Raw genomic sequence first — 12,927 nt, 5'->3', positions numbered from 1 at the left:
GCCTCTGTCTACCTGGTTTCATAGAGACAAAGTGGTCCTGAGACCTTATGCAAAATTCCTTCCAATGGTGGTTTTAGAAATGCATTTGAATCAATCAGTGAACTAACTTGTGTTCTTCCCATAGCCATGTTCCAGACAAGAGGAGAAGAAACTCCATACCTTGGTTTATCCAGGGTTCTTTGAAACTATATTGACAAGCTCAAACCTTTCAGACTGTCCCAATGACTATATGAGACTATACCTGACCACTCTAAAGGGCAAACCATTTCATCCCTAAAATTTCAAAATGTATCACACTGTGCTACCAGATGGCTGATGTTCCTCTCCCACTGACAGTTTAGGGACCATTCTACCAGAGCTCAAGTGGCATCCTCAGCATGGTTCTGCAATGTGCCACATTTGTCAAGCATTATGCACTGGACTTACTGCAAAGTTTGGGAGAGCTGTACTCCCATTTGTCTTCGACAGTTGCAGCTGATTCTCCTCATGGCCACCATCCTGAAGAGGCTACTACTTGACAGTCACCTGCAGTGGTGGCTTACACATACCTGAAGAACAAAAAACAGTTACCCTACAGTAAAAGTGATTCCTTGAGATGATGTTAGCAGTGTGAATCCCATGACCTGCCCTCCGCTCCATCCACAATTTCAGTCTTCAGCTAACACAAGCTTCAAATTGCAAGGGAACTGAGAGAGGGTCAGTTCCTGGACCCTTTATCCTCTTCCATGTGAGCACAAGAAGGCACAGGGCACATACATGGTCCTAATGGATATTGCTATTAAAAAAAAAATCCAATCTCGCACACGTGTGGTACAGCAGTATCTACAGGGAGATCCACGCTGACTACATCTTGAAAATCTTACATCTTACAGTCATTGTAAGGTAAATAACTGTTCTTTCCATTTTTATTTTTTTTTCCTTTCAAATCATCCCTCAAGTGTAGAGATTAAAGCTGAGATTTTCAAAAAGTCTAAAGGAATTAATGTTATTTATTTGTTTGTTTATAGTATTGTAATGCCTAGAATTCCTAGTAATAGACCAGAATTAGGTGTTCAACTCCCACTGAAAGTCAATGGGGTTGATCTGTGCCTCATACGCCAAGGCCCCTTTGAAAATCTCAAATTAAACTCTATTTCTGTCAGTTTACTTAACTATGTACTATTCTAACTGTTCATTGTATTAACTATTTGGGGTTTTTTAGTTTGTTTCAGATTACAATGGGCAAGATAATTTCTTGCAACGAGTAGGCCAAGATGGTTTAAATAATACGGAAAAAGAATCAACAGCAAACAGTATCTTTCAAACCATTCGGAGTTGTAATCGCAGTTTGGAATCTGAAGAAGTTGAAGACAATTTTAGTGAAGGAGGCAATTCAAGAAAAAACTCTTTGAAGGATAGAAACCGTTACCAGTAGGTTTTACATTGCATAGTTTACTGTGCTATTTTTCTGTGTGTTTCAAGATTTTTCATGTTTAATTTGCTGTTGTCTGAGTCTCAGTTATGGTAACAACATAAAACTTTAATATAAGCATCCTTGAATTTTGCCCCTTCCAATTTCAGCTCTTTTCCCAGAGTTATGCTTGATATCAGGATGCTCAGAGGCTTGGAATCTCTCAATAGTTTTATCTTCTATTGTGATGTAATTATTTCCAGGCAAATCCCTTTCATCTTGTTTAGAGAGCTTTAGAAACCCACAGTTACATTATGATTTTGATCAGTTGTGCCAGGAATAGCACCATGGCATCTCTGTTATCAAAGCTCAGAACCTTATATCCTGTGGGTTAAAACAGCATTCTGCCCCAGTTAATATAAAGGTTATTTATTATTGTTGGTAAGCCTGCTACTTTTTAAGGATATGTTCATTTGAGGTTCATAATTACCTCAGGAAGAATCCGTGAAAGTTATTAACCAAATTTTCACACTGGATCAGTCCAGTTATTTAGCACTGGTGTTTCTTTTAGTATGACACGTGGGAAAGCTCGGTGTTAGCAACCTCAGATTCCCAGTTCCCACTTGTACAGTGAGAGGTCCAGTAGTAGATCACTATCATACCAGCATACCGTACAGTATTGGTCATGTGGGAATAGTGATAAGTCCAAAGCCTGCTAAATCATTTAATCTTCCAAAGTGTTGTTTTGTTTTCTAGTTGTCTTTCTTATTGAATTTAAAGAGGAAAACATTTTACAGGGGAATGAAATTGGTGTTATGTATCTAGCTTCCAATTTGAGATAAGTCTCCCACAGTGCATTTCTAACTAACCACAGCTATACAGCATAGAAACAGCAGAAAAATGCAGTTAGGTGAGATGATAGTTCTATGTCTATCACAGTCTTTCCCAAGGACAAGTGTATTACTGTTATAAAGAGAGGAACTTTTGTTTTTACTAAGAGCTTTAGTTTAATCTAATAAATTTAAAATATCACAGTAGCAGATAGTTAACAGGAAGCATGCTCCCTACCTCTATAGATAAAGAACCACATGACAGAGAGTAAAATACCCACATGTTTAGAGGTATCCAAACTGGTTCAGCCACCTATATATAAAGTCCAGTAAGTGAGCATCTGAGAAGGAGCTACCAGCTTCCTGCGTTTATTTCATTTACATGCAATTGTAAATTTCATTTTAAAGAAATAATCTTTGTTTCCTGAAATAATGTTTTCTAATAGAATTATTAACATCTGGCCTTAGTTCCTTCTGAGCAGTGAAGCAGCAGCTGATGCCAAGAAAGGCTGTCCTACTTCACTGTCCATTTACATCATCCCTTGATTGCGGAAGAGTGCTGTAGAAAGCCCGTAGTCTTTAGAATTTCCTACAACTTAAGTGCTTCCTTCCAGAAATTATTTTTCTTAACTAACATCAGACATTTTAAAACTAGTATTTAATTCACAGCTCAGATTTAAAAGAAACTTGGGAAAACAACATTTCACTTATTGAAGCAAAGTAAAATGCTTCTAGTAATGATAAATGGGAAGGTAACTTCTCCTGTAAATGTTTAATCATTGCTTTGGAGTATATGTTCTATATCTATATACATACATGAAATTAAATGAATTCATCCTCCTTTGAGCAGTACCAGTCTGTCCTGTCTGCTTTCTTAAAGAGTTCATCCCTCTGTAGTCAGGCCCTCTTGGCTGCCAGCAGTCAGTGCTTGAAGTCTCCTTTCCCTTCCCACTGTCCTGTTTTCTCCTTCTTGTGCACACTGAGAACTCTGGGAGGGACATGAGCTTGCAGCAGAGGAGGATGAGGCAATACTATTTTGCTCTCTTTTTGTGTAGAGGCTGGAAAAGCAGGATTGTTTTAAAATATTGTGCACTGTGGGCAGCTTTTCCAGTGAGATGGGAGTAGTATTTTGCATGTAGTATGTGAGGTCATTAACTTATGCTCTTTTGTATATGTTAATATTTGGTTTCTTAGTAAAGTTAAAAAGTATTTTTATTATAGTTATTTATTTAAACTAAAGACTGTTTAGTAGTAGAAATCTTGATTTTTGTAAGGGTGATATATGAAACTGTAATATTTTGATGTTTGGGGGAAATATCACATAATTTGCTTCAGTGTCATAGTTCAAAGTGAAAATGAAGATCTTACCTTAATTGATTTTTCCTGAATTACATATAGAACTGAGGCTATGAGTCCATAAAAATAGATAACTTAGCTTGAGCTGAAGAATATAAGGGGCATCTAACAAAGTCAGGGAATATGTTTATCAATATTACCACTCTTACCTGTTGATAGGATATTTAGCACTCTGTGATCAGTGACTTGGCTATTCACCAGGAATTTCCTGACATGCCAAGTATATGTCAATGATTCATTTTTATTAGGGCTTTCTCTTTTCAGGGATAAAGCAAGTTGGGTAGGAAGACAGAAAATTGCCAACGCAAGTACAATTATTTGTCATCTCCTTCATATCTCACTCCCCTGACAGAGAGGATAGAGTTATTTTTCTAATTTAAAATGCTTATATATTTCAAATTATTTCAAACTTGTGACACTTAAATATTGTCAAAATCAAGGGAGACCAGAATAAATTGAGAAAGAAGCTCCCCCTAATTTTCCTGTCATTTAATGTTTTCATACACAACAGTATATAAGAGTGGGAATCTATAAAATATGGGTGTCATTGGAGAAGGGGAAATTACATGGTCTACTTGTAATTTGATGTCCTTGAAAGTGATATGGCTGTGAGAGTCACATTCACCTATCCATTCCAAAGGAAGAACTAGAATTGCATTTTGATTCGTCAGAAATTTTGATTGTGGGTGGAAAAGTACATAGAAGCTTGCCTATAGTATATGTATCAGGGGGTAGATGAGTTAGTCTGTATCCACAAAAACATCTGAAGAAGTGGGTTTTTTTTACCCACAAAAGCTTATGCCCAAATAAATCTGTTAGTCTTTAAAGTGCCACTGGACTCCTTGTTATATGTACTTTTTCAAGGTTTGTTAATCAACTAACTTACGCTGACGTTCGAAATTTTGCCACATAATCCTTTTAATGATTGATCCCACTTTGGAGAGACAAGCCATATTATATGTGTCTGAATCAACACCTTTAAAGCACAGTAATTTCTCTTTAGAATAAGTGTGAAAATCCACACAATTTTCTTCTTTATATATTGCATCCCTTGCTATTTCCTTCATAAAACTACAGTCTGTTCTAACATTTCCTTTTATCTGTTTCCTTCATTCCTAATGCATCTCAGTACAACACACGCAAAGAAAGCCTCTGAGTCAAACCGAGTTCTGTAAGTTTGTTCTCAGCACTTCCTAAACTATATTGCTTGTGCTAGCTACTGCCAGAAATTAATTGTGCATTTTTTGTGTGGCTGCTTCACATGGCACAAACAAGAGTATGCCGTCCCTGTCTATCCTGGGCCGCTCTTTGCAAGTCCTCTCTGTTGTTAAATCCTGTAAATATTTTCTAGGATATTTGTAGGGTTGGCTGCTTTTTTCCATTTGAAAAAATTATTCTTGTGTGGTCATGACACTTTAATGTTTAGATATGGGGTGAGATGCATTGAAGTCAACAACAATGTATACTAGCTGAGGATCTGGCCTGTGGTTGTTCTTTTTACATTCAATACGGCAGTACATGTGTGTTTCAATTTAGCAGAAGAAGCTCTTGTAGGGAGGAGATTTTGGATAAGTGAAATCTGTTCTCATAAACCATATTTGTTAATTTAGATTTTTCTGCTTCATAGCTGCTGTTTCTCAGAACAGTAAAGATATTCACTATATTTGGATTGGTAGCTACAAACGTTGTGATTGATAATTATATGTTACTTATATAATATTTTACATGTTCAAAATAGAAATATTCACTAATTAATTCTCACAACACTTTTCTGAGCAAGGTATGTGTTGTTGTCGTCACTATTTTATAGATGATAACATTAAGGCTATGTCTATGCTATGGGGGAGGAGGGTGATTCCCATCTCATGTATGCATACTCATGCTAGCTGTCATTGAGTTAGCATGCTAAAAATAGTGATGTAGCCATGGTGGCACGCATAGCAGCAAGTAGTGGCATGGGCTAGCCGTGCTGAGTACAAACCCTCCAGAACCCTATGGTACCTGGAATGGCTTGTCCCCCCTGCCTGTGCCACCCCAGCTATGCTACTATTTTCAGTGTGCTAGCTTGATGGGAGCTAGTGTAAGTATGTCTGAGTGAGCTGGAAATCACACCTTTAGCTCCTAAATGTAGATGTAGCCTAAGACAGAGAGAGTAAGTAACTTGCTCAAGGCCACAGAGTGAATCTCTGAAGAGTAGAAATATAGCAAAGGAATTAGCCTTCAATCCACTAGGCTGTGCTGCCAGTGTCCACAAAAGAGATTTGGACATACTGCAACCAAAGCTATTGTATGGATTGGATTTAGAAGCTGGAATCACTTTGTTTTTAGATCTCCTGTGAAAGTTATTCATTATTAAGAACTTTTTAAATGTGCATTTATATTTTTGTACATGTGATGTTTGGGAGGGAAACCTGAAAAAATTGTCATCATACATTTTTTCTCTGTCTCTAATACAGTGATATCAATCCTAACAATATCTGTTAATTAATTAGTTTGTCCAAAATTACAATAGTATAAAGGTACATTCTATATACTATATAATGCAATACTGTCAAAGTCTTTAAGCATAAATGTCCTTGTACCTCTAAACAGTATGATGTTAATCTTCTGCTGAATTTAAACTATAATAGAACAGGTTTTAAAGATAGTATTGTAGCTAAACATGCATAGAGTAAATGAAAACATGTGTATCAGATGTTCCACTATGTATACAGTATATATACAAATACTGGAAAACATAAGTGTTGTATCTTACTTCACATACAGGTTTATAATTGGAGATCTCTCAGACTCAGAAAGTGACATATCTGAGCAATCAAAAGAGTGGGACACAAATACAACTGAAGAGCAGCAAAAGGCATACAGTCATGGAATAGAACTCATTCCCTGGTATGTGTTATCAATCAGAGCTGATGTCCATCAGTTCATGCTACAAGGGGCAACTGTCATACATTATGACCAGGAGATGCATCTCTCAGCACGCTGTTTTCTTCAGCTTCAACCTGACAATAGTACTTTGACATGGATAAAACCCACCACAGCTTGCCCTGCAAATACTAAAGTAAAACTCGGTGTGCTAGGTAGCACTGCTGACCTTGGTAAATTTCAGTTTCTTGGCAGTACTGGATTGAATGGTCTGGTGGAAGGTTTCTTGGATTTGTTTTCAGCAAAGGCTGTGTACATGGGACACCCTGGCGTTGATATGCACACTGTGTGTGTTCAAAATAAACTTTGTAGTATGTCCCTTGAAGAGAATGGAGTAACACTACTATATGGACTTCAAACTACTGATAATAAGTTACTGCACTTCGTGGCTCCAAAATATACTGCCAAAATGCTGTATGATGGATTGCTGGAATTAACAAAAGCTGTAAGAAAAATGAGGAAATTCCCTGATCAGAGATTGCAGTGGCTACGGAAACAGTATGTCTGCCTTTATCAGGTAAGTTTCAGAGTAGCAGCCGTGTTATTCTGTATTCGCAAAAAGAAGAGGAGTACTTGTGGCACCTTAGAGACTAACAAATTTATTTGAGCATAAGCTTTTGTGAGCTACAGCTCACTTCATCAGATGCATTCAGTGGAAAATACAGTGGAGAGATTTATATACATAGAGAACATGAAACAATGGGTGTTATCATACACACTGTAATGAGAGTGATCACTTAAGGTGAGATATTACCAGCAGGAGAGCGGGGGCGGGGGGGAACCTTTTGTAGTGATAATCAAGGTGGGCCATTTCCAGCAGTTGACAAGAACATCTGAGGAATGGTGGATATTGCATTTAATCAAAGGCCATCATGTGCCAGCAATGCCCCTCTGCCATGTACATTGATCAAACTGGACAGTCTCTACGTAAAAGAATAAATGGACACAAATCAGACGTCAAGAATTATAACATTCAAAAACCAGTTGGAGAACACTTCAATCTCTTTGGTCACTCGATTACAGACCTAAAAGTGGCAATTCTTCAACAAAAAAACTTCAAAAACAGACTCCAACGAGAGACTGCTGAATTGGAATTAATTTGCAAACTGGATACAATTAACTTAGGCTTGAATAGAGACTGGGAGTGGATGGGTCATTACACAAAGTAAAACTATTTCCCCATGTTTATTCCACCCCCCACCGTTCCTCAGACGATCTTGTCAACTGCTGGAAATAGCCCACCTTGATTATCACTACAAAAGGTCCCCCCGCTCTCCTGCTGGTAGTATCTCACCTTAAGTGATCACCTTACAGTGTGTATGATAACACCCATTGTTTCATGTTCTCTGTGTATATAAAATCTCCCCACTGTATTTTCCACTGAATGCATCTGATGAAGTGGGCTGTAGCTCACGAAAGCTTATGCTCAAATAAATTTGTTAGTCTCTAAAGTGCCCACAAGTACTCCTTTTCTTTTTATCAGGTAAGGTACATTGTAATCATCTAATGTATAAATAAGGGAGAGTTTCTAAGATACCAACAATATGCATAGTCATATCTGTTTTAGACGGGTTAAGATTAAAGATACAAGACCTGATTCTCCACCGTTACATTAATTTTACACCAGCATAACTCCACTGAAGTCAACAGATTTACACTAGTGTAAAACTAGTGAATCTGGCCTTTGATATTGCATTTAATCAAAGGCTATTTGATACACTAAAATCAGGTATTAAACAGATCTTTTGTATTAAGCAGATCTTAATATATCATAAAATAAAAAGTGAAACTGGTATGCTAATTGGGCCTTTGAAGTTCGCATTTGATTAAACAGGAAGCAATGCCCATAACTACACAGGGGCTCAAATCTTGAGCAGTGGGAGGTGGGATTAAAAACAAAACAAAACAAAAAGCAAAACGTTTTGCCAATAATAACAACAAAACAAACAGCAGTACTTTTACTATAAGTAAAACTTGCCTTGCTTTTGATGTTCAGTCTTTCACTGCTTTATAGTGGGTATCTTCACTACTATTTCAGAAAATGTTTGAGTCTTTCTGCAATACTGTACCTAGTCCTTTTTTTTGTAATACTGAGAATTTTTGTAGGAGGATGGCCGATTTGAAGGCCCAACTTTGGCTCAGGCTGTTGAACTGTTTGGAGGTAGACGCTGGAGTGCAAGGAACACAAGCACAGGGGCCCTGACCAGAAGCACTGAGAAACCCAGTGTGCAGAGAAACAACACTCTGGGAATAAGCACAACCAAGAAAAAGAAGAAAGTACTCATGAGGGTAGAATATTTTGTTATGTACTAATCCTGTGATCTAGCCAATTTAAGCTATTTATAATATAGTTTTTGTATAACTAACCATGTATTCGGAACCAGAGAAAAGATCAGTAAATAATAATACAGTTGTTATAACTTGAAACTATGTTAATTGCAATGGCAGTTCCCTGGCTTATTATTTATTTAGGAGAGGCTTATTTTTCCTCATACCCAGGGAGGCCCAGGATTTTGGGGGACAGCATGTAGAACAATGGGGTGCAGACTGATTGAGACCTTTATATGGTACCTCCCCTCTGAGCTGTTCCAGTAGTTGGAAATCAGCTGAGCAGAGGAGTTGCCCAGGCCACATGTTCTTTTTCCTAGACATACATCCTTTTCACAAGTGGCCAAGAGAGGGATCATGTAGGAACTGGTATGATGGCTCTACGCTACCCAAAGATTTCTTTAGTCAGGGGGATTCCTCAAGGGGCCAGATGCACCTCCTCTAGGACTGTTTTATGCCATTGGACTAGCGCAAAGCAAACCAGAGCACTCCAGAAAATCAAGGCCATTGTCTTGTTATGTGTGATGTCACACTGAGGTGACAGCCAAAGTTCCCACACTCCTTTGTGTAACTTTCATGAGACTTAAATGACCTCTTTTCTATCTAGAGTGATGGTGGCAACTATCAGCATTTACAGCAGTCTTCTTTAGTGTTTAATGTAGAATAGCTGATTCATGTCCAGTTTTTGTCATTCACAAAAAGAATATAGGGTAAAATAAATAACATTTTAAAGATGATTATGACAATGATCACTGTTTCCAGGGTGAAAGTGGAGATGCTACTGATGATGAGATGGCAACTCGTAAGACAAAAAGTTATAAAGAATATCGTAATAGAAGTGGTTCGGATCCTCAAGACATTGATGAACACGAAGAATCAGGTAGATATAATAGTCCAGTAGTTAGATCCCTTTTAGTGCTTTGTTCTGAATAATTTTGATACAGCTAATGATGGGTGAAATGTTACAATGGACAAAAGTTTCAATAGGCTTTATTCTATACAAAAATAATAATAGTTATTTGTTTATTAATAGGAAGTATCAGCTCTGACACACACATCTGTGGTGTGATAGTGTTGTCAGGATGGTATTTTCTGCAAATGCTGTAAACTTTTTACATTAATTTGTACTGTTCTTCTTTGAGTGCTTGCTCATGTCGATTCCATTCTAGGTATGTGCATGCCCATATGCGCAGTCGTCGGATATTTTTGCCTTAGCGGTATCCATAGGGTTGGCTGTGGCGCCCTCTTGAGTGACGTACTCATGCATCGGTATATTAGGTGCTGTAGGCCTACACCCTCTCAGTTCCTTCTTACCACCTGTGGTGGCTAGTCGGAGCACCTTTCCCTTGCCTAGCAAGGGTTAGCGGTCCTTTTTCCTCAGACTTCGAGCCTTAGAGCCTTGTAAAAAGTTTGTTTACAGTAGTTAGTTAGTAAGTAGTTGTTAAGTAGTATAGTTAGAGAGAGTGTCCCAGCGGGGACTTCACCCCAGGTGGGGCATGCTCCGGTCTCTGGGTTTTAAGCCCTGCTCTGTCTGCAACAGGCCTATGCCTGTTAGTGACCCCCATAGCAGCTGCCCAAAGTGCTTGAGGAAATCACATGTGAAGGACAAGTGTCACATCTGTAAGAACTTTCGTCCCAGAACTCAGAAAGAGCAAGACATCCATTTGAGGGCCCTCCTCATGGAGGCTGTTCTCCGCCTGGCTTCCGAGCCTTCCTGGATGGACTCTACCCCTAGCACTTTGGCCTCGGGGTGTAGCTCACCCCCGGTACCAGGCTTCGCCTGACACCACTCCCCATTGCCAGTGCCTAAGAAGAAGTCAAAGAAATGCAACTCCCCAGCACCAAGCAAGAAGGGCCAAGGGGCATCGGGCAAAGGACCCAGTTCGGGCCACCAGCTCACACCAGAGCCACGTCGGAATTCCTCCCTGATGGGGTATCCTAGCCCCACAAGGGATCCGCCACTGACTCCCAGGAGCAGTAGGGGACTCAAACTCGTGACAGGGCCGACACCTTCCCAGGTTCTCCTGGTGCTTAGAGAGCAAAGGCCACTACCAGTGCTGCCAGCACTGTGTGCATCACAGGACACGGCAAGGTTCCCTACAAGGGCAAGCCAGTCATAAAGACCCCCCCAGAGGGCAAGCAAATGCTGCCAGTCTCCGGAGCCGAGACAACGCTTTCCATCTCCACGCCCCAGGTCTCCATCTTCTGCAGGACGCCCTAGATTGCTGGCACTGCAATCGCAGTCTCTGCCCTCTCAACATGGGTCACCCAGAGGGAGGCATCAGTCACCATATCACCGGCATCAATCATATTCCTGATGGCTGTCTCCTCTGCACAGATCCCCCTTTCTTAGACTGTGGAAGAGTCTGTGATGCGGTACTGATCCCCTTGCCCCCGGCACCGATCCAGCTACTCAAGACACCGGGCTTCTGTGGCAACAGTTAGCTGTCAGACTCAAGCTTTGACAGCCGCTCCGTGGTCACTGGAAGGTGATTCCCCCGGCACAGAAAGGGAATTAATTTCTTCACCGAGGCAACACCGGCATGACTGGGCACCTGAGGCTACATCGACCTCCGCAATGCCATCTTGGCAGCAAGGCCAGTGGCCAGCACAATGGCCCTACTGGAGAATGTGGGGCATGCCTGTGATGCCAATGCCTCCTTCACTCCATTTTTCAGCCACTGCCTTGGAGCAGCAACCAACAGCACCAGCAGCACCAAGCTCAGTGAGCGAGGTGCACTCGGAGGCTGGGGTAGAGGAGCAAGTGCTCACCCCGAAACCCTCTTCCTCCATGGGGGATAATGCCCCGGGACCTCCCCCAGTGACCCAGTCATCATTCTCGTCCCCAGATGAGGTGGTAACGGTGCCCTCTCATGCCAGCCCACCAGATGATTTTAAAGAACACCAGGACCCGCTTCGTAGATGGCCACAAACTTCGACTTGGAGGTGGAGGAGGTGGTGGCTGAACAGGAGGACACTCTGTTTAATGTACTCTCAGCATCTACCCCCGCCCGTATCGCACTACCAGTAAATGATAGGGTCTTCAAAATAGCCAAAGACCTCTGGCAAACTCCATCTCCTATCCCTATCACCTCCAAGAAGGCAGAGAAAAAAAATTTCTTCCCAGCCAAGGGTTTTGAATATTTGTATACCCACCCGCCTCCGGGCTCATTGGTCATCTCTGCAGCCAGCGAGAAGGACAGATGGGGCAAAGCAGTTCGACCCCCAGAAATAATAAGGTCAAGAGGCTGGACCTTTTTGGAAGGAAGGTTTATTCAGCCGCCAGCGTTCAGTTCCGGGGGGGCTAACCACCATGCTCTCTTGGGGAGGTACAACTTAAACTTATGGAACTTCCTCTGTAAGTTCGAGGAATCCCTGCCCCAGAACTCAGCCCAGGAATTTGGGGCCCTGGTGGAGGAGGGTACGGCAGTGGCTAGGTGTTCCCTCCAGATGGCTGGGACACAGCCAATTCAGTAGCTCGGGTGGTCACATCGGCGGTGGTCATGAGGCACAGCTCCTGGCTTCAGACCACTGGGCTGTCCTCAGATATGCAGGCCTTGATCCAAGATCTTCCCTTCGATGGGAATGGTATTTTTGCGGAGCAGACCGACGCGAGGCTACACCGTCTGAAGGACACTTGGGCCACCCTTCACTCGCTCAGTCTGCATATGTTGCAGTTGGCAAGGAAGCCGTTCTGGCCGCTCCCGCCACCAAGGCCTTGGCAACCTCAACAATGTCTTGCAAGGAGAAGGGATAGAGACATGAATTTTAGTCGTTGCTGCCCTCCTTCCTCCTGCTCACCTGCACAACCCAGCCCGGGAAAGCATGACGGGGGCCAGAAGCTCTCATTTTGAGGGTGCACTCGAGAGCGATGCCCCAGTCCACTCTCCGGATCCGCCTCGTTCTTTCCTCAACCGTCTTCGTCCCTACCATTCAGTCTGGTCGTGTGTCACCTCGGACCGTTGAGTGCTAGAGATTGTATTTCAGGGCTACATCCTGCAATTTTCACCACCCCCCATCCTTCCCCGTCCCTCTTCAGGGACCCTTCTCACAAGCAACTCCTCGTTCAAGAGGTCGAAAACCTCATGCAGCTGAGGG

General features: G+C 41.5%; 1 protein-coding gene across 1 annotated transcript in view; it reads left to right on the top strand.

Annotated features, from left to right (window-relative positions):
• Positions 1–12,927, top strand: part of PLCE1 (phospholipase C epsilon 1) — a 326,950-nt gene that overhangs the window by 249,242 nt on the left and 64,781 nt on the right. Inside the window, exons 7-10 of the mRNA XM_074959062.1 lie at positions 1,202–1,410; positions 6,343–7,018; positions 8,608–8,790; positions 9,592–9,709. Coding sequence (XP_074815163.1) covers positions 1,202–1,410; positions 6,343–7,018; positions 8,608–8,790; positions 9,592–9,709 — 1,186 coding nt within the window. The remainder of the gene's footprint in view (positions 1–1,201; positions 1,411–6,342; positions 7,019–8,607; positions 8,791–9,591; positions 9,710–12,927) is intronic.

Source organism: Natator depressus, chromosome 7 (genome assembly GCF_965152275.1).
Source record: "Natator depressus isolate rNatDep1 chromosome 7, rNatDep2.hap1, whole genome shotgun sequence".
In the NCBI taxonomy this organism is placed as follows: Eukaryota; Metazoa; Chordata; order Testudines; family Cheloniidae; genus Natator; species Natator depressus.
The sequence above is the reverse complement of the archived record's forward strand: the minus strand, read 5'-3'. Positions and strand labels throughout refer to the sequence as shown.